Here is a 26,812-nt window from a genome sequence, read left to right as displayed (position 1 = left end):
CACTGTTGCTACCCAAATAGCAAAAACAGCAGATTATAACACCACATGAGCTCAAGCTGTAGCAAATTCTTCTCTGATATCACATTTGTGTATTCAGAAGAGGAGCAACTTGAGCCAAACAAGTTTTTCCAAATTATGTTTGTTTGTTTGTGGTCTTCTGAGTCCGCGAGGAATTTTTTAATTCAGCTTTGACAAAAAAATACAATGAATTAAACGGGCTTGTAATTCATCAAAATTCACACAGGGACACTCATTTTGTATTCAATATTTGTGAGCATTCCCACTCAACTCAATATCTGGTTTGGTAGGCATGGTTTATAGCCATTGCCACAGGAATGTTACATACTACAGGACACTATTTAATGGCACAACTGCAGATAGATAAGCACAATAAAACACAATAAAAATGTCCTAACTTGAAAACATTTATACGGCAGTTTCAAAACAATCTAACCAGAGCTGTGTCTCTGGTTAGATTGGATTTTGAAGCCATTATGACATGTAGTGGGCTCTAAAATACATTTTCTATCACACGATTTGTCTGTATACCTTTTTAAACCAGTATAACTCATATTCACAGGCATAGATTCAACATTTTTAGCTCACAAGGAGAATTCACATGAGTCCAAAAGTTGTTATCTCAGCTGACTCTTCTAGGGTCTTCAGAGATTCTTGATGCAACAGCATCACAGCATTGTCTGTTGACACCAACCTAGTGGGAAATAAATTCTCTCTCACCCAACTTTGACTTTTCATTTCAGTACTTTGCTCAGTCCACATTAGGTAAACTGAGCTTAATGCAACTGTTAAGCAAACAAGACAAATTGTGTTACTAGTGAGCTTTAAAGAAGCTCATAGATGGATGTTTGTTTCATTTGGGCAGAGTCTTGCTAGCTGTTTCAACCCATTTCCATCTTTATGCTAAGCTAAGCTATTTGGATGTGGGCAGTAACCTTATATTGACTGTATTGATCTCAGAGTAGTCATTTTTCTCAAGTGTTTCTCAAAATGCCAAACCACTGCTCAGTGAAAACAGCTTACATAATCATAACACACAAAAGACATAAGTTAATTCATGATCTGTTGTGTAAAAGACAACAACTCACACTGTGCATAAAGAGAGTTCATATTTTAATTACTTGCATTGACAGAAAGTCAAGACCGATCAGACAGGAGTTTCAACTTTGTACAAAATTTTTAAGATCTAAAAATGTGTCAATTCTTTGTAATATTTCTAAAACAAAAAAAAAAAATCTTGAATTAGCCAGCGTCAACTGAGTAAAAAAATATTTTTATAATTTTTTGTTTAAAAAAATCATAAAAAACCAACAGTTCTTGGCAGCAAGAACAATGTATTTTCACTCTTTCTGTCTGTCTGCCTGTCTTAAAAGTGAAACCAGGCCACTGACAAAACTATGGAGAAAAAGTCTGCATGTCAGATTTGGCTTCATGTTGTGCAGGTGGATTCCCACTTCCTACATTTTCCACATACTTCTTCTTTTGAGGTCCAGTGCACAGCCTGTAATCAAAAGGAACACCACGTTAAACAAATTCTTTTTCAATTCTCTGTTTATGAAGTTTGCCATAGCCTGAGATGGAACCAGAAAAATTGAAAAATATGTGTCTCATCATATCAGTGAATCAACCAGTTCTGACCAGATCTTTCTAATGGTTAAAAATTCTGACAATATGTTTTCTTTCCCTGTCAAGTTCTTTCAAGGATGAGCACTAAAATCACTGAAGCATGCGTCTAGTGCAGCTCTTGCGAGACTGAGCAAGTTTATCTTCTCTAAAGTGTGCTCTAAAATAATGTCGTCATGCTGACCTGACATATTTGCAAACTTCAGTACACTTTGTGAAAACGTGACATGCACCTACCCCTGACATTCCTGCATCTGCTCCACAGTTTCCGGAAGATCCCTGTGGAGAGTCTCCGGAAGGAAGAAGTTCACCACAGAGGAGGCGATTGTGAGACTTCCCATGAGAATATAAGGCAGAACCTTATTATACGTACCTTTAATAACAAAAGAGCAAAAATTCTACATGAGAAAATGACAAATTTTACTAGAAGGCAAATGATTATTCCCCATATCTGTATGAAGTCCTTCAATTAAGTGAATATCTTGACATCTGCACACCTAAATAGATGACATAAGGAGCTGTGATGCTGCCAATGCGTGCAGCAGATGAGCACATTCCCATGCCGACGTTCCTGAGTACTGTGGGGTAAACCTCGGCGGTGTAGATGTAGACGATGCTGAAGGCCATGGTGAAGCCAAACTTTCCAGTCATTTCCAGTGTCAGAGAAACATATTGAAGGGCTGCAGAGGTGGAGGAAAGATAACAGGAGGGATTTATGAAAGACTTCCTATACTCTCAAAGAAATAAAAACTGGTCACAGAAAAGAAAACACAGCAGTTATATTTAGAGCAGTTTAGGTTGTGGTGCAAGGCTGAAGTTGGTAAGCTCACGTGGCCCAGTTCAATGTGTAGCTTCATGAGTCCTATGATGATAAAACACTGATGTCAGCAGCACTGCATGCACTTTAACTTGTACTTTGAAGCTTAGTAAGCTTTTTCTAAGAATGATTACATTTCCTGTGAGTGAATGTGCTTCGGCTGACACTGTGCCAAACCCTCAGTGCTTGCACTTTAGCACAGTCCACTTATATAAACCTTACGTCTAGGAAACCACCTGTCCATTCACTTGGTGACTATACATTACACATAGCTACACTCTTCAGAAAGAATGACAGACGAAGGAAGAAATAAAGAAAGAATGAGATTTATGACTGAGTCACAAGGAGGTAAAGTGCATTTTATGTTGAGTAGCTTTTCCGAAAGTCCGGTGGTTTGAATTATCCTCTGATTATCCAGAGTAACAGGATGCTGCCCTGTTGTTTTAATTCTCACTGCTGGAAATGCGGCTCGCCTTCACTGAACCGCCGTCAATCCAAAGATGAGTAAATGTGTCAGCAACAACAAAAACACCCGCCACTAGAGGTAAATGAGAAAATGTCTGTCTTACTGTCAGGGATGAACTGAATGAGAAGAAGAACTCCTCCTCCGATGACGAGGAACGTTGACAGAAGTGCTCTTCTTGGACATTTCTTTAGCAGCCAAGTAGAAACAACATAAGCCGGGACCTCAGAGGTAGCTGATAAAAAACAGTTCATGAAAGGGTTGCCGCTCAGGTTGGAGGTGTTCAGGGATAATCCAAAATACCCAATGTTTATTGCCATCCTGGTAACGAAAAGAACCAAAAAAACAGAATTAATGGTGCATATTTGTATTATCTAATAAATATCTCCTTATTGATTGAATAAAGGTTTGTAAAGTGAGAATTATCAAGGCATAAAACGGCAACTTACCACAAAAGGAGACACATCAGTGTGATGCATCTGATGTTCTTGGATTTCATGATATCAAGCATGGTGTATTTCCTGCTTGGAGGCATCGTCTGTAGCTGAAACCAGTGCAAACAAGAGAATTCATGTTGCTGCACACATACACTCTTTATATTGCCTTGTATATATATTTTATTTTGCCACTTTTTTATATTGTTATTTTTAACATTTTGTATAGCTTATTGTAAGTATTGCTGCTGCTGCACCGTAATTTCCCGGCCTGGGATCAATAAAGTATATCTAACTATCTATCTAAACATGTTATGAAGAGATTCAGTTTAGGCTTTGGCCAAGGAATAATTTATGCAGACTTGAAGGAGTTTAGGATATGGGATTATATATAAATACCTCCTTCTTTCAGACATTACTGTAAAATTACAAAATAATGCCTAATTTCAAATGCACATAAATGGTTCCAGAGTCAAAAGATCAATTTGAAATAAAATGTAAAGGGACAGGAATAATATGTTTAGCTGGACAGAAATATGAAATTTCTCTTCCCAGAATCACATGTGAAGACCCTGTTTTGAGTATTTCCATGTATGAAAAACCAAATTTTTGGCACGACACATGAACAAATGATCCAACAATATTAATTCAAATCTTCACCTCAGGGTCTTTAAAAATTACTGGTGGGGCTTCAACTTTATTCTTCCTTGCAGCATCCCTCACGATGGCCTCGGCCTCCTTCACTCGCCCCTGAGTGATCAGCCACCGAGGAGACTCTGGGATGAACCTGCAAAATCAGTTTAGGTGTACTATATCAACATATCCTTTAAGCCATGGATTCTGATTATGAGGCCATTATATTCATGCTCAAAACATTAGTTCAAAAATCAACGTACCACCACAACGGGATGTAGACCACAGAAGTCATGGAGAGAACAGCAAGAAGAGTCCTCCATTCTCTGATGCCGTAGGCAATCCAGGGTAGAGTCATGTACCCAATGCAGTAGAAAAGAAAGGCACCGAGAGTTGTGAAGACTACTCGCATCGTTTTACTTAACACCTCCGTTCCTGCCCAAGAGAAAATAAAATGTGAAAATTTGGTGGTGAGCAAGAGATTAAAAAAAGACAAACATGCAGGCAGTGAGAGTCATGGCGAAAAAAGTAAAACTATCAATGCAGATGTAGAAGCGGTTTACAGTTCCTACCTAGTACAAATGCAGAAATATAGATGGAAATCTGGGAGGCTCCAACAAAGAGGAACATGATGCAGAACATCCTCCATGAATGAGAGAAGGACTGAAGCAGGACAGAGACACACTGTGCGGCAAGAGACATGAAAATAATCTTCTTCCTCCCAAACCTGAAAGGAAAAGAGGTGCGTGTTACTGATTCATAAGCACTTCTGCCATCCAAATATTACATCTATTAACTTTACTCAAGTTTAGATGTCGCTGTGAGTAACTTTTTGCAAATGAAGACATGTGTTTAAGGTTTGTAAAGTACATTTCATATTGGTTAAGTCACACTCCAGATAAGCTAAATATGTTTTGTGTGCAAAGTTGACTTGGCACTGGCAGATAATTTATCTGGCAATTAAATGAAGACAAGTAAAGACAATCATTTTGGGTAAACATAAACCCACTGTAGGGCCATCCAGTAACTATCACCATTACCTGCCAAGCACTTCAAATGGTGATCTGTGGAATCTGGATTTTCTGAAACATTTTGGGTATTACTAAAGGTAAAAAATATTCATGCCACTTCCCAGTACAAAAAAATACATGTAGCATTTAATTTTTAATGCCATAACAAGATGCTGTGTTCTTAACCGTCTGATGGTCACCACATCACACCATAAACTGGATCTCAAAAAGAAAATGCTGGGACAGGTTGGCTTAAATGATTATTGTTCTCATTTTGCTTGGACGGGCAAATGTTAGCATCTTCTCCTGAACCTTTACTCTTCAGCAGCTTAGTTTGAGTCTTTAATATTATGTGACACTGTGATCAAAAAGATCTTAAACCTCTGAACCTGTTACCCCCTCTTTCTCAACCACAGTTTTCACAGCTGCAACAGAGCTGAATAGTTCAACACACGAATGCTCCACACCGCTGTGTCCTGAGCCCCCTGCTTTTCTGCAATCAAAGGTACAAGCCATGAACATCTGCCAGAGACGATCCATAAACATAAGGAACACCAAATACTCTAAACTTTAAAAATACTTCATAATAGTATTCAGTAGTATTCTCACACCTGTCAAGACCAACAACCCTGACTGCTGTTGTCTCTTAAATTAAGTTAATTTCCATTGGCAGCCTGTACCACAAGACAATGCTGAAATAAAACATATCGACAGTCATTATTACAGAAATTTACCCTCGGGGACAAATTGTAGATAAATTCTCGGTACATAACTTTTAAAGTGTGTTCTTTTGTAAGACTGGTGAAAGTAGGAGACGTCCATCTCTTCTCTATTCAACTTCAACAGTAGATGGAGCTGTTGTCATTATAACAACAGTCACTAATGACATTCATTACATAGGCAGTTTTTCCTCACCACTGTTGCCAAGTGCTTGCTCAAGTGGGAATGTTGGGTTCTCTATATTAAAATTTAATTAAAGATTTTGGTCTAGACCTGCTCTAATTGGACTTCTGATGCGTTAACTTTTGTCGTGAATTGGCGCTATATAAATAAACTGAATTGAACTGAACTGAAATTATACGAAATCCTCATGTGGCAATTTAATATTTTTATAAGCAAAGTTGTAGGTACATTTTATAAAAGAGAAAAAGCCATCAGTCTTACAATGCATAAGGTACAAATGACCCATACTGGGATATGACATGAGTGTGTTTAGGGGGGTTTCACTGAAAAAGAAGGATGAAATACCTGTCAGAAAGTTGGCCAGAGATTAGGGACCCGAGGAGATATCCCACAAAGAGTGTTGAGGATGCAAATGGAACTTTCCACTGGTTGTCACAAACAAGGTCCCACTGTGAAGACAAGCGATTTAGACACATTTCAAACAGAAAGGGGCAAACTGTAACTCTCTCACACACACACACACAAAAATCATGCTGACCTCAGTGACTATGTTGGATTTGTAGATCTCGTTGCTGTAGTTCCATCCATCCAAACATCCCTCCTGCTCCAGGCTGGTGAGGTTGACATCCCTTCCAGGAATATATCCCTCAGCGGAGAGATTCCTCACCACATCCAGCTTGTATCTGCTGCACTGGCTCTTCACCTCCTCACCATCCGCTATCGTGAATGGAATGATGGCATTTCTCCACTCCTCAGTTAAGTTAACATCTGGGATGAGGCAGTGGTGTTTCGGCGCTGCCCCAATGAATACAATGTAAAGTCCGTTGAATCCAGTTGAGACAAAAACTGTGTTTAACAGGAAGAATGTGGTCCAGAAATAAGGACCAGTCTGTTTGAGAAATGCAGTGTCTTCGTCATAGTCCCCCATTCTTTGGAAAAATGCCTCCCTGCTCTTGAGGGAGAAAAAATCCGGTGAAATTCTTCAGAGTATGAGACGAGGTCTCCCTCTTAAAGTCTTAGTACCACAGTTGCAGGGTTGAGCTCTCCGTGGGGGAGACTGAGCTGGTCCCTCGGTGGGACGGAGTCACCCTGAAAAAAACTTCAGTTTCCAGTACTGGGAGAGTATTAAATCTCCTTTTCAAGGGGCTAACTTTTTCATCCGAGAGTGACTTAAAGCAGTGCTGCTGGATACTGTGTCTCTCAGTTAATGAATAGGCAGGGAAACAGTTTATCTGAGATTAATGAATGGGGAGCCTCTCGCTGACTGATTTGATTTACAAAAATGAAAATGATCAAAAGCTTCAGAGTGGCCCATTCTATCCACCCAGCCCCCACACGGCTGTGGTCAGATGTGGCATTTTCTCTAAACAACATTCCACACTTTTAAATACCCCAAAGAAGTGCACGTGCCTGTACTCTAAATGTTGCTAAGTAGCATTGCAGACACCCATTGGACAATTTTAAGTCATGCAAAGGCAAGAGGCCTTTATGGGAAGCTCAGCAGAAACTGCAGCAATCCTGTATTCATGTATTCAGGCTTTGAATTGTAGAATAAATGGGTTCATTTAACTATATTTAGAGTAATCTGCCAAAATGGCTTATTTAGAAAAAAAGTACACTTTGTTTTATGGTAACACATTTTAGTCTGTTGAATGTTCAGTGCATTCTTGTATTCACTACTTCAAGTAAATTTTCTTATTTACTGTACAATTGTGATGTACTGTCTCTTGAGCATTTCCGTACTTAATACTTTGACTCCACTACATTTTGGAAGCCAACATATTACATTTTACTCCACTTCACATTAATTTGACAACATTAGCTTCTAGTCACTTTGCAGTTTCAGATTATTTGTGCAAAGTATAAATCAACTAAGAGATAATGATGTGGATTAATCTACCTGGCAGCATGAAGAGATAATATGCAATATCGAAATGGGTCAGTATGCACCGTGAGCACTTTTTGGAACTTTAAATATATTTTGATTCTAACGCCTTTGTGCTTTTATTCAAGCAATGATGCCACACACTAGTGATCAGTTTAATCAGTACCCACTTCAACAACTTTTCAGCAAGATAAGCAGTAATGTTTGAACCGAGTTCAAGGCAAAAGGGTGATTCGGGACATTTATGCATGACAAGATTAGGCCATTGTGAACTGTAGGCTTTTATCAGTGAAGACACCACACGGCTTCTAGAGACATCCCATCAAAACAGATGAAAGCAATGTAAACCAACACAAAAGATGTAAGTTAGTGACTGTATCCCAACCAGTTTCTCATGAGTGGATAATGAGCTTAAATGATTTATCCTAACCAAGTTATGATAGACATGTGACATTTGTGACAAACAGCAGTTTACTCTTTCAACCAAGTTACGGGTGGGTTTCACCCAGCAGAAATAAAGTGAGTTTCTAATTCAAGAGCACTGCAGCAAAGCAGATGCCTTCCAATACATGGGCTGCAGCCCAGGTTTTCATGTGGAGGCATATTTATGTGAATTTTAGGCTACTTAATTGCAGGAAAGATATTTTATAATAATTTTATATGCATTTCAGGATGCAACATTTCTTATCAGAACTAGTCATGTCTAGGGGAAAAAAACAAGACCTTATCTTCCTTCCAGTTTCACAACATAATCAGATCATAACATAATCATTAACTTGGGCTTTCGCAGGGAAAAAACTAATTGCTATCAACACTGGATTTTAGTAGCCTGCGACTGATAAGGTCAGGGTTTACACAGTCTTCAAAGGTTTTAATGATGAGAAAAATGATTTTTATTTTGAGTCAGGGGACATACTGTTCGTACTGATGTGGGTTTGGTCAGCTGCTAGACTCCTGAGTAGTAATAGAATAATACAGGGAAATGTTCCCAATTGGATTTAGATTTATCTGAGTCTTAATTTATTTGCAGACAAATATCGGAAGGTGTCGTCCTACTCTTTGCATGTAGGACTCATTGCAAACAAACTATCATCCTAAAGGTGTGTAGCTTGCATGAGACTGTAGAAAATATGGAGAAAACAGATGGAAGCAACATTTTTCCTGCTGCTTAAATAGAAATGTTGCCTGGAACAAGTTGGTCTAAAGAGCATGGGGAGCAGGTTTAAGTAGCTTAGCTCTGTCTGATGAAAACAAAATCCACTTACAAGTGCCTATAAAGATCACTATCAGTTTGCTGTTTTATGTGGGGTGGTTGTCTGACTACTTAGCTGGGAGCAAGAAAACCAAGAAATAGTCCAATACATAGCAGCAAGTAAGCTTTGTACGACAGTGAATTATCTTTTTTTTTAAAAACAATTCCTTTTTTGTGAGGACTAAACAAAAAAGCTATAATGTGTTAATTAATGAGCTTCAGAGGTGCTGGCAGCTGGATTTTATCAGCGTGTCACCCATATCTGAGGTAGACGAAAGTGTCTGTTGTTCTGGGAAGAGAGACAGGAGATTTTTAAAGAGTTGTAACAAAGAAAAAAACAGTGTTTTCTGTTCTGACCTTGGACCAAAGATAATTAGCCACTGTTGTCATCGCAGAGATAAAGGGATACAGAGTGCATCAGAGTTTTGTGTGGCAAGCACAGAAAGGCAGTGTAAAAAAATCCTAAATTGCTGGTAGTGCAGGGGAGGGAGAGTCTCTGTCTGCTGGACTCGTGCTCCCTCTGCCGTCTAATGACAGGCTTTTCCAACGCGTTGGTTTGAGTTTTAATGCTTTCTCTTTGATGATACAGAGATCTAAACACAAGTTTTCCCACATCTCCAGCTGGAGCTCCACAACATGCCTGCTTTCATTTCATAATACTCATGGTGAACAAATGATCTCACACCAGTTCACAGAAACTCTCTAAATTTGATCGAATTTATATTTAGTGCCAGCAGCAGCCTAATCTGTTCTGGGTCAGGGCAGCAATTACAATATATAATTCATGTATTCAAATGCTCAGAATATCCCTCCACTATGTTGACCAAAAAATACAAATCAAAAAACTGCTACACTATGACAGGCACCCACGCTTGGCCATCCAAAGTAGTGATTAGCAGATATAATCCCAATCAATACTATGCTGGATTTTCCTTAGATAGCTAGCTGTCATCAGCATCAGTATTTGACAACCTGGTAATGAGACTTGAGCAATCAGTTTATCTGCTGCACCATTCCAGAATGGTGCAACAGCAGCTGAGAAACCCTGCATGGCAGCTAGCTATACCTTAAACAAACCGCCATCATTAGTAGCAAACAATTCTAGTACTGCAGTTCTGTGGGTAGGCACAATTAATGTACTGTATTCAATTCAGTTCAGTTTATTTATATAGTGCCAATTCATAGCAAAAGTTATCTCATAACACTTTTCAATTAGAGCAGGTCTAGACCAAACTCTTTAATTATATTTTGTAATACAGAGAATCCAACGTTCCCCTATGAGCATATGTCATATGAAATTTGGTGAGAAAAAACTGCCTTTTAGAAAGCAGAAACCTCGAAGCAGACCCCGGGTCTAGGTGGACGGCCATCTGCCTTGACTGCTTGGGTTGAGATAGAGAGACTGATAGAGAGAGGGTACTGTAGGCCCATACTATCGCTCTGTCACCAGCCTATTTTAAAATGTATTGAAAAGTGCAAAACTAGAATGTAAAAGCGTTACACAGGCGACATCACCGTAAATAATAATGACAGCACCTGCCTGATAATGCCTGATTTTATGTTTGATTTGGAGAGGAGAGACCCGCGGCAGAGGCCCCCCGCCCCCGAAACTCCATGGCTACGGCCTTGGCTAATTTGTTGTGGGAGGGATGGTTTTTACAGCTGTAACAAAACCACTGCTTTTGAAATGCCCACTGCAAAGTCCTGTAAATTCGTGTCCGCTCTTCTGCCCCAGCACTTTGTGCGTCCGGCGCGTACAGGAAATATCAACGCGCACACGCAACATGACCGATTATGAAGATGCAATCGCCTTCCTCGGGGAGTGGGGACGTTTCCAGCAGCAGGTGTTCTTCCTCCTCTGTATGGCCATCATCCCTAACGGTTTCGCCGGAATGTCCATCGTGTTTGTGGCCGACACGCCGCCCCACAGCTGCTCCATTCCGGCGGACGTCAACCTCACCGCCGCCTGGAGGAACAGCAGCATCCCTCTGGAGGAGAGCCTCACCGGCGACCTGGTGCCCAGCAAGTGCTCCAGATACAGACTCACAGACATAGTGAGTTTCTCCGAGAGGGGCTTGCTGCCGGGCGTTGATGTCAACCTGTCTAAGGTGGCAGTGGAGGGCTGCTTGGACGGGTGGGACTACGACCGCAGCGTGTACATTTCCACCATCGTTTCTGAGGTTTGTGTTGTTGCTCCTCAACGCAGAACGTTTGCATATAGTGTTTCTAATATTTTGTCCATAACAGCTAGTGAAACTGCAGAAAAAAAAATACCCCAGCATTGAGTCAACATTAAGGTGTGGACAAGGTTTTTAAATTCTAAAATTGTAGTAGACTATACTTATTGCAGTTATTTATTATGTTTTGGGTTTTTCTTATTATGTGCACTGTTCTCTTGTGTCTGTGTGTTTGCAGTGGGACCTGGTGTGTGATAACAAGTGGAAGAAGCCGCTGACCTCCTCTCTCTTATTCTGCGGAGTTTTCACTGGCTCCTTCATTTCAGGACAGCTATCCGACAGGTAGTTTGTTCAAACTGTATATGTCACTTAGCACAGTTTCCTGCCAAAAAGAAAAAAGAAAGACATTTAAAAAAAAGAAGAAATCTGGGAATGTGGCAGGCTAATCTGTACGAGTGTCAAAGTTCAGTATATAACCTTCAGCTCCCTATCCCCTCTCAGGTCTCAATATGACAACAAAGCCTTTGCCAATGAATAGTTCTTTTAATTATTAAACCTTTAAGACTTTGCATTCAGACTCAAGTTAGGTAGCTTGACATTCCAGCAACAGGAAGATAGGAGACTGAAAAGTGCTTTACAATGAGATCTGTGTATTGTGTTTGCATCGTTTTCAGTGGAATTCTGACTGACAGCAGAATGATATTGGTTGTACCTCATCTGGCTTAGACATTATATGAATTTCTTCCTTAAAATGTCAAAATGACTTTTCCATCAATGTTCAAACCCAGTGAAATACATTATTTAGTTACAGTGTATTTGCTTCAGGAAGAGAGTCAGGGAGTGAAGATGGAAGTTCACAAATGTGAATAAACCATTACCATGTCTGTAAACATTTGTGTCTGAGTGGTGTCAGTAACTTTTCATCAGTTGTTTGACAATGAAGACAACAACTCCTGTGATCCCAGCTGCTTACGTATGTGTGTGTCAGATAAAAATCAAGCAACAGCATAAAACTTTCAAGAATTTCCAAGACTACACTCATGTTTTGGTTCTGCTCAAAATGTACGGCACAAGTTTTCAACAATGAAGAAGAGTGTTTCTGGTTCTGCTGCACTGACCTTAACAGGCTATTTAAAGAAGATAATAATGAAAAAATAATCCTGCTATTTAAAGCTCTGCCCCAAAATGTAGCAAAATTGTTTTAAAGTTTGCTTTCATTGATTTTTGGCTGCCTTGGGGCCCACGATCTAAATAAAAGGGGAAAACACAAATGACATAGTTAATATGACTAATGTGCTATGGCTGTACAGTCACCTTGACTATGTATAGCTCTGGTTATTCTTAAAATATCTGGGCCTTTGTTCGTTGCTCGATGTTTAACTCTCTTCAGCAGCTCGTTGCTAACACTGCCTGCCATCTGATGCTTGGCAGATTGTGCACAGTGGAAACAAGGCTAATGAGCGCAGCGAGAGTGGGGTCGGGTTGTTTGAACTTCCCATCGACACAGCTCTCTTACTTTGTCATTTACTCGCGCTTGTGCCAAATCATTTTCAGGTATGGGAGAAAAATAGTGTTGTTTGTTGCCATGGCGGTCCAGACAGTGTTCACCTTCGCCCAGGTCTTCTCTCCATCCTGGGCCGTGTTCTGCACCCTCTACTTCATTATCGGGGTGGGAAACATCTCCAATTATATGACTGCGTTTGTGCTAGGTACCTTTGTTCTCCTTTACTCATTAAGTTGCTCAAATGGTTCATGATAATGCAGAAAACTGTGCAAATCATTTCATTTCTTCTTGAATGCTCCCCTTTTCTCTTGTGCAAAGGAACAGAGATACTAGGCCCACGGGTCCGGACAATTTTCACCACCGCTGGTGTGAGTCTTTTCTTTGCTGTGGGCTACATGCTGCTGCCAGTGCTTGCTTTCTTCACCAGAAACTGGAAAATGCTAGTCTTATGCCTCGCCCTGTCAGACTTTCTCCTTGTGCCTTTGTGGTGGTAGGTGTGTGTGTGTGTGTTTTAAGTTGATGTTACATATAGTATTTGTCCATCTGTGATGTCAACTGATTTTATAATGTTGAGAAATTCTTTTTCTGCCATGCTGATATGTACAGAGTGCTTGGGAGCTTTCAGTCGGTAGATTCAAGCATTTAACCTGAGTCCTCCAGCGTATCGATCATTCCCATCTCTTGCCATGCCTGCTTTTGTCACATGTTTAGAATTTTAACATCTGGCCAGGGATTACACATGAAACTTAGTCGTCTTGGCTGTGAATCAAAATAACTGTCTATATGTGTGGATCTGCGCTGTTTTACCGCGGAGGCAATCAGTCGATTAATTGGTTAGCTGATATACAAAATCATCAGCTCATCATTCATTCAGCATCTGCTTTGATTGTTGACATTTCAAAAAAGAATCTTCTCAAATGTTAATATTTTTAATGTCTTTTTTGATAATGAACTGAATGTTTTGGGGCTTTTGAACCATTTGTCAGACAAGTAACAAGTAATGTGAAGATGTAATGTTGCATTAGTCTAAGCACAGCAGCATGTGCTTATTGCAGTGTTTTGAAAGCTTCACAGCTGGCTAGCTGTAATACAGATTTTACTTTAATGGTGCAATCCAAATTAGGAAAAAGCCTCCATAGTACTTTCACTGTGTAGCATCTTTTCCTCTATCCCAGGAGACTGAAGCTTCATCTCTCTGTTGTGTGATGACGCAGGTACATCCCAGAGTCTCCTCGTTGGCTGCTCTCACAGAGGAGAGTAGAAGAGGCTGAGGCTATAATCAGACAGGCTGCTAAGAAGAACAAAATCGAGCCGCCGCAGGTCATCTTTGATCCTTTGCAGGTGAGATTTCACACCAAGATGCTGGTGCTCTTTGGCCACTCTTGTGGTAACCAGAAGTACTTTGGCGAACAGTATAGTCAGTGAATGGGTAAACATGTTAGGGGGAAGGAGGGAGTCAAATCTTTTTGATAGCTTCCAGTGACTGATGTAAATATGTTGAATTAATAGTTCAATTTTTTTTTAAATTCTTCCTTCCTATATGGGGAAAGATAATGAACAATTTATGTTTCACTGTTCAGTCAAATGTTATCATTTACTATTCTGCACAGAAGCAAATAATCTGAACTAATCTGCATGCCAAGTGATAAACCCATTTCTGTCTGTTGCTGGAATTCTTTGCCAGAATATCAAATGCTAACTATAACAATAACTATAAATAAAAATCATTCTAACTCAAATGGATGGCAGACTCCCAATGACACCGGCAAATTATATCGCTGGGATTATTTTCGGTTTGATAAACAGTAGAAGCACTAACAGCAAAACAAAATCTGTCCATGCAGTGCTTATAATATTGACTTCCAACTGTAGCCGACCTCTTTTATGTAAACTAATTGATGGCATTTAGGAAACACCTTTAAGATGGTCTACTCTTATCACACTCATAGCTAATGTAACATCAGACTGCAAATTACAGATAAATAAACATAATTTTACCTGACATACTACCAAACAGTCTTCAGGGTCTCTCCTTGCGGATGTCTTCCTTCCTGTTTGCCAGGATACCTTGAAAATGATGTTGACTCATACAAAAGTAGGAATAAATTTCATCTTCAACAGACATCAAATTCTTGTAACTCCTCTCGCCTTTGAAGAATTTCGTGGTTTTCTTTGTGTTTCTCTGTTCAGCATACAGCAATAACAAGTCAGAAATATCCATTTAACTACCAGTAAGCTGCTGACAGAGCTGTAGTGCACAGTGCGTGATTTGTGCCTCATTTTATAGAACTTTATCATTCATCAGTGGATGTGCATGCTCACATCGTTCTCATTATAGTTATTATTGCAGTTATGGTGCGGCGTTTGGATTGAAGGACGCGTTTGGATTGAAGGAAATTTCCCTCAGTTACAAAATGAATGAATTGGAGTGTACTGTTGCGTGGCATACTGGTGTAAAAATATTATTAGAATGTAAATTTAGGAGGTCCAGCAGCCCCGCATGGAACTGGATGTTGCTCTTCCACCAACAGAGTTAAAAAGTTGCTGCTAAAAGTGCTGTTGTTTGGCAGCAATTTTGTGAAGCTACAACAATATTTAAGAGTTTGAAAAATGTAATAAGTGTTTTTTTTTTTTTTTTTTAAAGAACTGAGACCAAAGGTAGATACCAAGTGGGACAGCGTAGAAATAAACCAGTGCTCTCTGGTGGACAAACTAAGTAATACTTTGACACTGTTTCTAAATGACCTCAGACCTAGTTTCTGTTCTTACTTATCAGCCCACATATACTCTGATATATGCAATAAGCTATAATTTTGCCAATTTATCTGTCTAGCGCTATTTATACTTATTACAAGCTTCTTTGTCTGCTCAGCTTTTCATTGCACATTGTTTTTGCCTCACTTAATCCTGATCCTGGCATTTGGGTCCTATACATGCACTCATGTGCACATGCATGTGTCCACTCACCAAGCGGCCATGCATTCATAAGCTTCTCTCTAACGAAATTATTTCCAGACTGATGGCTCTGCTAGTTAAGTGTTTGTTGTTCCACATGCTCTGCTGCCCCGCAGAAGGAACTTCAATCTGAGAGGAGGAAGGCACAAAACATCTGTGACCTGCTCCGTTCTCAAAACATTCGCTGGATCTCTGTCACGCTGTGGCTGGTCTGGTGAGTTCCTGCTGTCCCACCGCATTCAGTACAGCGACCCCGCACGCACAAATACACACAACAAAACACACACATGCGGACGTACTGTACACTGCAGACACATGGTTACACTTCCACTAACACACATACATGCACACACAGCGTGGCGCCTGTTCATGCATCACCTGCGACCACATGTCAGCCCATTTCACTAACAACAAATAATGACCTGTCAGGTGCTGTGAAGCCTGCGAATAACGTCCAAATCAGAATTATGTAACAGCCAACAGCAGAGTATATCTGTATTTTTCTTGTACACACTTCCTTGCAGAGTCTGAACTGTGTGTATTTTGCCTTGCAGAAAAAAAAGAAGTTGTTAGCCAATCATAGCAAGTGGATAACCTTGAATGTCATTTTGAAGGACTTGTATGCAAAAGCCAAATGTTTTTATGATCAAATGTGTGTCATCACAGCTCAATTAACTGTCTTATAAATCTCTCAGCTAGTCGCATTTCTGCCTCGTTTCTCTAAATAACTTCAGCCTTTTCCTTCTTCCTAACTTGTCATTAAGACACTTGAAACCCTCCTTATATCTCCTTTCTGCCTTGAAGACCATGTATTGCAACTGTTCTTTAAACATTATGTACTGTTAACATTTCATACATATGTTTGGGCCACTTCAGAGCTGCGGAAAGTAGTTGTAAACCTGTGAGCAGTTACGGTCACTATTCACACATCCAGCAGAAAGTAATCCATGATGAACCTAAGTCCTGTGTTAACTCTCCATTAAATAAAAACACAGCAAAACCAGAAAACAATGAGCTGGAAGATGCTACAGCTTGGTGATAATTCACACCGAGGTCCCCGTTAGTCCCTCCTTCTTATCATTTGATCTATAGTAAAAATACTGATTGTAGCCGCTTTAAAAATCGATACAATCACCACATAGAGCTTTGTTTTAACGGACACTTCATACACTTACCTGAGGTTGGTGCTTGGTTGACAGCCATTGTGATGGTATCATCAGTGGGTCTGCTGTGGACATCTAGTCGGGCATATCCGGTCTTGTTCTGTTATGAGAGAGGGTAGATCCAGTCTTTGGTGCCCAAAGTGTGACCATCTTTCCCTTTAATTCTCTATAACCTTTCAATTCATCACAATCTTAAACACACACAAACACATTAAGTGTACAACAGATGACAGAGAGACTAATAACATGTTAAAAGTTTCTGATTACAATGTATTATCATCTCATAGAGCTACACAGGATAATTAACATTCTCCCCACAGGAACATCGTGACCATCGCCTACTTTGCTCTTTCCCTCAACACAGCGAACCTTCATGGTAATGCCTACTTCAACTGTTTCCTGTCAGCACTGGTAGAGATTCCAGCCTACGTTTTGTCATGGGTTATGTTTCGCTGGTTTTCCAGAAGACTGAGTCTTTTTTCAACCCTCTTCTTGGGAGGATTGTTTCTACTCCTCATACAGCTCGTACCAGCAAGTATGACAGACTTTTTAAAAACAGATTAATATAGCCTTGATCGCTTTAAGATCATTAAATATCATTATATAACAGGTTAATATGCAACATTTTGTTTACTTGCATGCAGCTACACTCCAGATGCAGTGGGCAGATAGACCATTCAACTCACTTTTTAACCTCTAACAAAGTAATGCTTTATTCCCTCTAGACCTGACTTACCTAGCCATTACACTCGAAATGATGGGGAAGTTTGCAGTAACGACAGCATTTGCTGTTGTGTATGCATACACAGCAGAAGTCTACCCAACTGTACTGAGGAACACGGCTTTGGGCGCCTGCTCGATGGCCTCCAGGATCGGCAGCATCGTTGCCCCGTACTTTATTTACCTAAGTAAGGATGATCTTATTTCTGTTCAATGTACAAGAAATTCACTCATCTTAATGAGCAGTCTGCTGCTATACTGTCAGATGAGCGTCAGTTTGCTTTTGAGGCAAACATCCTGAATATCCAGCTTTCTTTTTTTTCTCCTTTATTTCGCACAAGCATGTAAAAGCAATGCAAATGTACATCCTGGTCCCAGGTGGTCCAGACCAGTTGTATGAGCACTTGCTTGATGTAAAATTACAGTTTGGTAATTTACTGCAATATTTGTAGAAAATCTCTCAGAAATGAACACTAACAAAAATAAGAAATATAATAATAATAAAAAAAATATCCAGTTGCCTGCAGCTGTTGCAGCCCATTCAATAACTTCATTCACAAGTTTTCTACTTGCCTGCCTACGACCGTATCTGCACCTCCCTGTGCACTATGCTCGTTAGGGATGAACGAACACAACACCATCTGTATTTGTATCAGTTCAAACAACTAAATGCATCTGTAGCTGTACTAGAACCAGCCGGGGCTTAAACTGGAAGTGTGGGAACTGTGTGGGACAGTTAATTAATTTTAAGATTGAATATAATATGGGCTGTTGCTATATTAATTATTTATTAGAAAACTATTTACAGAGGAGCCTTGCAATTGGGCTGCAGGTCAGTGTTTTTGATCACAAAGTATAAGAGAAGGATTTACACATTTTTTTATAAACCCAATCATCACCAGTATAGATATCCACACATTTAACTTGGATGATATTCGTAAAAAGTACATTTAAAAAAATGTACATTATCTGTAGCGGATACTCGTTTCCACCCTCATTGCGAATGACTCGCTTCTCTCCCAAGTGACTAGAACCGAGAGATTAACAAGAGCTGGTACCTTCACAGAAACAAAACTCACTAGAACAAAAAACATAAAAGCAGCCTTGATTAGCACTCAGATCGGATAGACCAGTCTGTCCCAAACCCAAAAGCTTTCTGTTAAAATTTAAGTTTCTTTTAGGATTTAGTGACTTGGACTGAAACTACTGATGTAGCCACATAAAACTTAATTGAGTTAATCCAACTTTTCTTTTTTAACTGCTCAATGGCAGCACCGTAGCCAGGGTTGTTTTTCCACTTTGTCCTCTTTTGATGTGTTGCCACAGGAAGCTATTCAGTTTCACTGTCTTACATCCTCATGGGAAGCCTTACAGCTCTGTGGGGGTTGCTGAGTCTCCTTCTGCCTGAGACCTATGGAATGCCTCTGCCTGACACCATCACTCACATGCAGCACTTCCCTGGGTAAGACTACATCCTCCCTGTCACAAAGTACACCAGAGACCAGCTACTGTGGATGTGGATTGGTTGTTTACATTTTCGTACGTTTTTTTTTTTATTATTATTGTCATGTTGATTTGAGCTTAGTTCGAGTTTAATTGTTTCATTTTGAGCTTTCTTTGCGAATCATAATCTTCATTTTTCAAATATAACTCTTTTTTTTCTCTTTTGTACACACAAAAAAAGAGACCCTGGCTAGCTGTTTTCAGTCTAAGCTATGCTAAGCTAAGCAGCTGCCGTAGTTTCATATCAAACATATGAATGTGGTATTGATTTGGTCAACTAACACCAGAAATACATTTATTTCACAAAATGAGTAACATTGTTGGTTTATGCATATTATCTCTTATTTATTCAAAAATATTGTTGTTTTATGGAATTTGAAGTTCATGTCACATCATCATTCAGAAACATTTTAGTTATTGCCAAAGTGTGTTGCAGGTGTGTATAAGGTTTGGTTTATTCTTATTATGGTTATTCTTACTATAAATATGTGTACTGGGTACACATATTTATACAATGAAACATTTTTAAAAGGTGCTCTTCCTCCTCTTTTGGGCCAAACTGATGGTGCTTTAGTTGCCCTCCAAAGTTCATCCACATTAACTTTTAAAACAGCCCCAGACAGCCCTGTGAATCATTACTGTAGCTGTATCACTGTTTTTGTTTTTTTTTGTTCTAGATGTTGTCAGAAGACACTTAATAAATGCACAGACATAGAAGAGAAGGAAAACGCCAATGAAGTCTCCAGCTGTCCCCTGAACAAGCAGCAGCAGTGACATCCTGCTTGAGGCAAATAACTGAACGTCTGTCGTCATCTGACCATATTGTCAAATGATACAACTTCAGCAGGACCAAGGAACATAACAGTTAGCTCCAAAAAACTGAAGCAAAAATCCAAGTCATTGTACATGCTCATGCACCAATGCAGCTGTTGCCATTCTCAGACAATACAGCTGTTCACTGCTGTAAAAGATGAAAATACTAACAGTACATACAGCTTCTAATATTCTGATACCAATTTAATCACAACCAGAGGCCACAGGTGTGGTGATATGGAACAAATGCACCTTTAATTTCACATTTACCTCTTGAATACTAAATATTTTGTATACATCTCGATTTCAGATAGCATGCACAATTCAAGTCCAAGCACAATTTTATTTACTCCACTTTTTACGAAAAGGTCATGTAATGTCATTAAATCTTGTTTATCTTGTACTGACTGGCATTTTACGACATGAATCCTCAACTGAAACAGTAAGGAGTAGGAACGAAATGCGAAAACAGTGTTTATTAATGATTAATTCATGTAAGTAATGGGTCAAACAATCAGAGTCGACTTTCGATTTCAGGATTTGAATGTTCTTTTTGAGTGATGATCGGACATGTCATGCTGTTGGAACAAAACAAAACACACAAAGAAAACATAATTTGGTTTAGTTTTCAGCAAAGGGAAGGGTCAAGTTTGAATATTTTTTTCACTGCTACCAGCTTTATTATAAAATGAACCCTGCAAAGACTGAAGCCACCACTGACACATCCTCTCAAGAGCGATGATGATGATGATGGTTTCTGCGGTTTTATAAAAATAATTATCTGTGATATTTCGTGTTGTTGTTTTTGTTGCTACTGGCTTGTCTGAATACTGAGTATCAGGAAGTTTTGTGTGGGGAAAAACCTCAGGCACTTAAAATGAATCCTTTTCCAGCACTTGTCACAACACTACAGTTCGCCATACATTCACAGTATACTGTAAAGTGTTTACTTCAAATCCACAACTGACCACTGGGTTCAGCTATGGGATGAAACAATATTACCAGAAAAACAGAACCGTCTGCAGAAAGCCACGGCTGAGACTTGAGCTAAACACATGCTGTGTGAGGTAAAGCTCTTAAGATGAAGTAAAACTTGCTGATTTTGGGCTGTGACAACAGAGTACTTATAGACTTTCTAACAGCTGATATGTTACAAATTCAGAGTGAGTAGTTTAATTGACTTTTGTCTTTTAATACTTCTAGGATCTGGTTAGTCGACACACTGGGGCCTTAAATACATAAGTGCATCATTTCGAATTGTTTGTACATTATAATAATATTGACAAAAGAGTTTTCAAAGATGAATGCATTCCTTCAGGGACCCACCTTTCTGCCTTATGCATCTGTTGAATAGTTTGAGGTAGAGGTCGTCTAAAGGTCTCTGGCAGGAAGAAAGCCGCAAAGGCAGACGCAACAGCCAGAGTCCCCATTATGATATAAGGCAGGTGCTTAAAGTAGAATTCTGTACAAGGAGAAGGGGACATTAAGTTCTTTGCCACTGTGCTAAGATGAATCCAGGTTAAACAAGCGTCGGTAATGACTATTAAAGACAAGTTTACTCACTCAGTTCCAACAAGAAAGGTGTGATGCAGCTTCCTACTCTGGAAACTGTGCTGCATGCCCCTGTGGCTGTGTTCCTGAGCACCGTTGGGTAAAGCTCTGCAGTGTAGGTATACATCAGAGCTGAACACGATGTGACAGCAAATTTACCCAGCATCTCCAGAGCAACAGACAGATACGACAGACCTGAAAGATAAGAAATGTGTTCCTCTTATTCTTAACAATTCTGCAAACTTGGAAGGCCTCTCAGAGGGGAAACCAAAAGCTGGGGTGGGGTTGCATTGTGGGTAATTAAGGCACCAGTTTATGACAAGGAAGAGTATGTACAATAAAATCAGATTGTATTCTCTTTTTTTAACTGTACATCTCGAGTCCAACATTGTTATGGGAAGGCAATGCTGACTCCGAGGAGCATAAACAACGTAAACATAGAGAAATATAACAGTATCGTACTTTGAGGCACCAGTGGGATGAAGTACAGTGACATTGCTCCGAGGAGAAAGATACTGATGACAGACAGTCGTCGTGGAAAGTACAGCAGTATCAGCCATATGAAAATGTATGCTGGTATCTCTACCACGGCTGAGATGAAGCAGCTGAGATAGGGGTCAGCATAAAGTTGTGATGTGTTCAGGGACAAGGCAAAGTAACCGACGCTGTGACTAAACCTGGGAAGAGCAAGGAACAGACGACAGAGAGATGTGAATACAAATCTGCACTTTATCACACCAAAACCATTAGATTCATATTTATGCTTCACTGTCATCAAGACAGAAGAGGTTAGCATGCAAGATATGGGGAGGAAAAAAAGTAACAACAAAAAAAGAGAAAGAAAAGTAAGACAGAACCTTCTCCATAGCTGCCCCCTCCCTCTCGGACTTTTGGTACAGAGATTTATGTTCCACATGTTCTACAGGTGTTCTTTAAAGTGACTTTAAGTACCATGAAAAACACCATATAAATAAAATGTAGTAATATTAAACAGTGAAAATGTGGAAGTGTGAAATGGGTTGATGGGAAAGACATATAGAGTATTTACTAATTATGATGTATTAAATATGATATATTCAAATTTCATTAGGAACTGACCCACTGAATCAGCCAGGCATCCAACTCTATGTTTTTTGACTGTTTAGTTATAGGCTGTAGTGTGTCTGTGGTGCTCAACTGAACTGATGAAGGGGTTATAAAAACATTTAAACATTCAGTATAAATAAGCAATTGTTAATTGATGTCTAAACCTTACTAGTTTGTGGCTCAGACTGGATACTCACCACAGCAGACACAGAATTGCAGTTGTCTTTCGAACATTTCTCGTACTGAGCAGCTGGAGGACACTGTTGTGTTTCTTAGAGCGTGTCTTTGTCTCTTTGGCCTGAAACACACAAAACTTCGGTCTCAACCAGCAGTTTGTTGTGTTTTAGCAGGACGGTCTATTGGTCCACCAAGTTTGTCCAGAATCAGTTACCTCAACAGCTACTGGATGGATTTCCATGAAATTTGGTACTTATATTCGCATTCTCTATGGGGTGATTTGTACTAACAATGTGTGTAACACTGGTTACTGTGCTTGGCTCTGCATGATTGAGGTCAAAGCAGACTTACATGTGCACTGTAATCTTCAAAGATGACCTGAGGAGCCTCAATTTTGTTGATCTTGGCAGCCTTTCTTATGACAGCTTCTGCCTCTTCCACACGTCCCTGAGAGATTAGCCATCGAGGAGACTCTGGGATTAACCTGCCTCAGAATTCAATGAAACAGAGAAATTCAGGCTGGTTTAGAGGGACTTAAAACACCAAGCTACCAAAAGGATGAATGCAAATTAGAATATTTCTCTAGTGAAAAAATGGTTATTTTTTAATCTCCTGAGAAGAGCAAAATTGTGACATTTATGAAACGCGGTAAGGTAAACTTACCAGAAAAATACAGTACAACCTACCACCAGCAGGGGAGGAACACCAGGCCAGGGAGCGAGATACCCAACAGCAGAGATTTCCAGTCCCTTAAGAAATAAGCGAAGAGAGGCAGCACCATGTAGCCAAAGGCAAAACTCAGACACACACCCATGGATGAGAACATGACCCGCACATTTCCAGGTAAGATCTCCACGCCTGCTCCAAAACAGAACAACACAGAAATGCATAATAAATGATAACATTATTGCAACGAGTAGCGATACAACAACGCATGTAAAAAAATATTATTTGTTGTTACTGGAGCATAAAATGTTCACACTTACCCAGCACAAAAGCAGATACGAAGTTGGAGAACTGTCCCAAACCCGTGATGAAGAGGAAGACAGCGAACACTGTCCACGACGGTGAAAAGATTTGCGCGAAGCTAAAAATGGTCTGAACTGCTATGGTTGCAAAGAGGAGAGGCTTTCTTCCAAACCTCGAGTCAGAAGTTAAACAGTGACATAAAATTTTCATCTAATGTATACTCACTACAAATCCTTCAGAAAATAACAGTCTATCGTAAAGGATGCTATCTTTACTTAGGCTGCAGTAGAGCCATTTTCAGGAAAAAGTTAAAAGATTCTCAGAATGTACATTTTAAACATGCTGCTCAACACTTTGTACTTAATGAAGGATAATCAAAGACTATCTAGTCAAGTCAGATAAATATAAGACAAACATTAACAGCAAGTTTAAAAGTAATTTTTCAAACCACTGAGTGTCTACTGTAATTTCTCTATGAGATGCAGTTTTCAGTACCTGTCTGAAAGCTGCCCTGAGATGGAGGATCCGAGAAGAATTCCCAGGAACAAAACTGTGGTGGTGAACGGCTGCTTCCACTGCTCGCTGCACACCAGGTCAAACTGCATTCAAAGCATGAACAAACTATTACATACATGTGCTAGGAGGAATCCATGTCAACTGTAGTTTTGAGTGACTGAGTTATATCCAAAAAGTCAGACACTTATCTATATCTATCCACAGAGCTGATGCCATGTTTTAGTCAAGATAGATGAGTAATTAGAGGACTGAAACATAATTGTCTAAAACAACCAAATCTTAAATAAAATTCAATACAACTCAATACAAGTCTCAACTTGACCAGCAACATATGAGGAGGTATACACGCTCACCTCAGAGACGATGGTGGACTCATAGATGTCTTTGCTGTAGCTCCACCCGTCCATACAGCCTTCCTGTTCCAGGCCTGTGAGGTTCACATCTATGCCGGGAATGAGCCCCTGAGCAGAGAGATTTCTGACCACATCCAGTCTGTATCTGCTGCATCTGCTCAGCTCCTGTTTCCCATTCACCATCTCACAGCCACAATGATACAAACATTACTTATAACATTTCTGTGGAGCTACACTGTGCTTTTTAATTTAACTTGTGATTCAACAGCAGGTGGTGACAAATATGTTCCTGAAGTATCTGTAACTTAATGTACCCGAACTTAATCCTGGAATGCAGCTATACTGCCAACATAACAACAATTATTCCCCAAGGCTGAACTCACAAGTAGTATCACTGTAATGAGCACACACCAGTGCGGAATATTTGACGTAGAGATCAAAAGGTATCTTTTGAAATATAGATCTATATATCTTTCTATATCTATATATATAGATATAGATATATATATAGATATATATAGATATCTATATATATACACACATACACACATACATGTAAAAAGTGATAATTTATGTTGTGTATTGTTTCATGAAAATGTTATTTTTCATCAATTATAGCTTACAAATACCACAGCAAATACAAAAACAAAAAGTATCTATGATAACGTCAGAATACAAACGATTTCTATTGACTTCGTGTTCTCTGGAAAAGCTTTTGTAATGAGAAAACGAGGGGTCAAAACTGCTGCTCTCTATGTACAGGAGCTTGTTCAAAATCTTTATTACCTGTATTGGGATGGTAGCATTGCGCCAGTCCTGTGTAAGGTTTACCTCAGGAATCAGACAATGATGACTGGGAGCATCGGCCAAGAAGACGACAGAGAACACGGTTAATCCATTAGGAATGATGCTGCCACAGAGCAGGAAAAAGATTATCTGTTGGAAACGACCCCAAAGACCCAAAAAAGCTGTACTGTCATCAAAATTCTTCATGGCCTCAGAGTCCTGACTGTGGATCTCACAGTGTGCATCTACTAATGCTGGAAAAAAAGGATGCCCTCAGCTCACCTGTCAGCTGGCCACGCCTCAAAAGTCATATAACAAGCCAGTCAAAGCGCAAATGAAAAGGGAGGGTTAGGCTGTACAACAGGACAACGCGTCTCCAAGGAGTCTGTGCACTATGCGCCCGAGGCTGAGCTGAATTTGATACTTTGGAGATGGGCTGGCAACTTCTTCTCGCTCACTTTGATTTGATGACTGACATAAACCTGAGAGAAATATCTGTGTTCTTGCAGATCAGTTGTTTTTCTCCTCTGAAAGCACATATGACTGAGACACCAATTCATGAGGAGTTAATGTAAATATACAGCAAACAACCCAAGGGCTTAACTGAAGAATGTTCTCGTTCACCAAGAATGAAAACTTAAATACACTAGCCTGTGCAATTTAGCTGTGGGACAAAAGCAGGCCAACCTGGCTACCTAACTGGGACTACATTGGAAAATGATTGTTTTACAGAAAGTAATAACTTAAACAAACTTACTTCCTGTTTTGTCAGTGACTCATATTTACTTAATATAATGTCAAGAAGACATTTTAATAATTTTGAAACCAATTAATGTTTAAGAAACAGTACTCCTGTTTTACATTATCTTGATTACTCCTCTTTGTAAAAAGTTGGTGTGAACAGGAACTGGACTAGAGTTTGCTTGTTTTGTAGAACAAATAAACCAAACTACAGCTATGCATGCATTTTCTCTTTTCTCCAGTAATATAATCTTATCAAACAAACTGAGTAAAAAAGAAGAACAAAAACAAACTACTGTAAAGTAAGGAGATGGGACACCGACATGTTAGCTCGACATACAATCATACTTTAATGGGTTACCTGTGGAATTCCTGCACAACCTATCATATAGCATTATGGGTACTGTAGTCTACCGCTATGACTACCAGTAATCATAACACACCACTACAATATCTTTATTTATCAGTGACCCAGAATTGAAAAAATCAGGTTCTGTTGTTTCTTTTTGAGCGATGCAGAAACATTTCATCCTGTGAAAGAGGAAGAAGACAGGAGGAGGAGCTAAAAGTTTTGAGTACTATTTAGACAAAGGTATTGGGATGGGGCTGTCTAACCACGAGGCTGGGGTTGGCTCCTTGATTCCAGTGCTGGGAAATCTTAATGCTTCAGACATTTTGGACAATAATATGCTTCCAACTTTGCAGAAACAGTTTGGCTAATGCCCTTTTGGTGTAATGGTCAGGTGTCTCAATACTTAAT

The 26,812-nt window shown here is 39.6% G+C and overlaps 3 protein-coding genes across 7 annotated transcripts; 1 reads left to right on the top strand and 2 right to left on the bottom strand.

The window, feature by feature from the left end:
- Positions 1–146: 146 nt before the first annotated feature.
- On the bottom strand, positions 147–9,773 carry LOC124071066 (solute carrier family 22 member 4-like). The gene is made up of 10 exons (XM_046411500.1): positions 6,440–9,773; positions 6,247–6,350; positions 4,561–4,715; positions 4,252–4,423; positions 4,016–4,142; positions 3,371–3,465; positions 3,028–3,242; positions 2,139–2,321; positions 1,879–2,014; positions 147–1,519 (listed from the first exon to the last, which is right to left on the bottom strand). The coding sequence occupies exons 1-10, from the start codon at positions 6,827–6,829 to the stop codon at positions 1,414–1,416; spliced, it is 1,683 nt and encodes a 560-aa protein (XP_046267456.1). The 5' UTR covers positions 6,830–9,773; the 3' UTR covers positions 147–1,413.
- Positions 9,774–10,446: 673 nt separating this feature from the next.
- On the top strand, positions 10,447–21,443 carry LOC124070502 (solute carrier family 22 member 4-like). 2 transcript variants are annotated; one of them, XM_046410456.1, is made up of 10 exons: positions 10,448–11,218; positions 11,454–11,557; positions 12,770–12,924; positions 13,038–13,209; positions 13,934–14,060; positions 15,791–15,888; positions 17,158–17,372; positions 17,563–17,745; positions 18,884–19,019; positions 19,738–21,443. In XM_046410456.1, the coding sequence occupies exons 1-10, from the start codon at positions 10,688–10,690 to the stop codon at positions 19,832–19,834; spliced, it is 1,818 nt and encodes a 605-aa protein (XP_046266412.1). In that variant the 5' UTR covers positions 10,448–10,687; the 3' UTR covers positions 19,835–21,443. The 2 variants fall into 2 exon arrangements, with proteins under 2 accessions (XP_046266413.1, XP_046266412.1); XM_046410457.1 differs by lacking the exons at positions 12,770–12,924; positions 13,038–13,209 and having other exon boundaries at positions 10,447–11,218.
- On the bottom strand, positions 15,356–26,287 carry LOC124070503 (solute carrier family 22 member 5-like). 4 transcript variants are annotated; one of them, XM_046410459.1, is made up of 11 exons: positions 25,312–26,287; positions 24,526–24,708; positions 24,152–24,255; positions 23,674–23,828; positions 23,374–23,545; positions 23,039–23,171; positions 22,708–22,808; positions 21,887–22,101; positions 21,437–21,619; positions 21,200–21,335; positions 15,356–16,937 (listed from the first exon to the last, which is right to left on the bottom strand). In XM_046410459.1, the coding sequence occupies exons 1-11, from the start codon at positions 25,516–25,518 to the stop codon at positions 16,913–16,915; spliced, it is 1,614 nt and encodes a 537-aa protein (XP_046266415.1). In that variant the 5' UTR covers positions 25,519–26,287; the 3' UTR covers positions 15,356–16,912. The 4 variants fall into 4 exon arrangements, with proteins under 4 accessions (XP_046266415.1, XP_046266414.1, XP_046266416.1 ...); XM_046410458.1 differs by lacking the exon at positions 15,356–16,937 and adding an exon at positions 20,197–20,451; XM_046410460.1 differs by lacking the exon at positions 15,356–16,937 and adding an exon at positions 20,197–20,451 and having other exon boundaries at positions 23,351–23,545; positions 23,674–23,742.
- Positions 26,288–26,812: the final 525 nt, after the last annotated feature.

Source organism: Scatophagus argus, chromosome 14 (genome assembly GCF_020382885.2).
Source record: "Scatophagus argus isolate fScaArg1 chromosome 14, fScaArg1.pri, whole genome shotgun sequence".
Lineage (NCBI taxonomy): Eukaryota > Metazoa > Chordata > Actinopteri > Scatophagidae > Scatophagus > Scatophagus argus.
The sequence above is the reverse complement of the archived record's forward strand: the minus strand, read 5'-3'. Positions and strand labels throughout refer to the sequence as shown.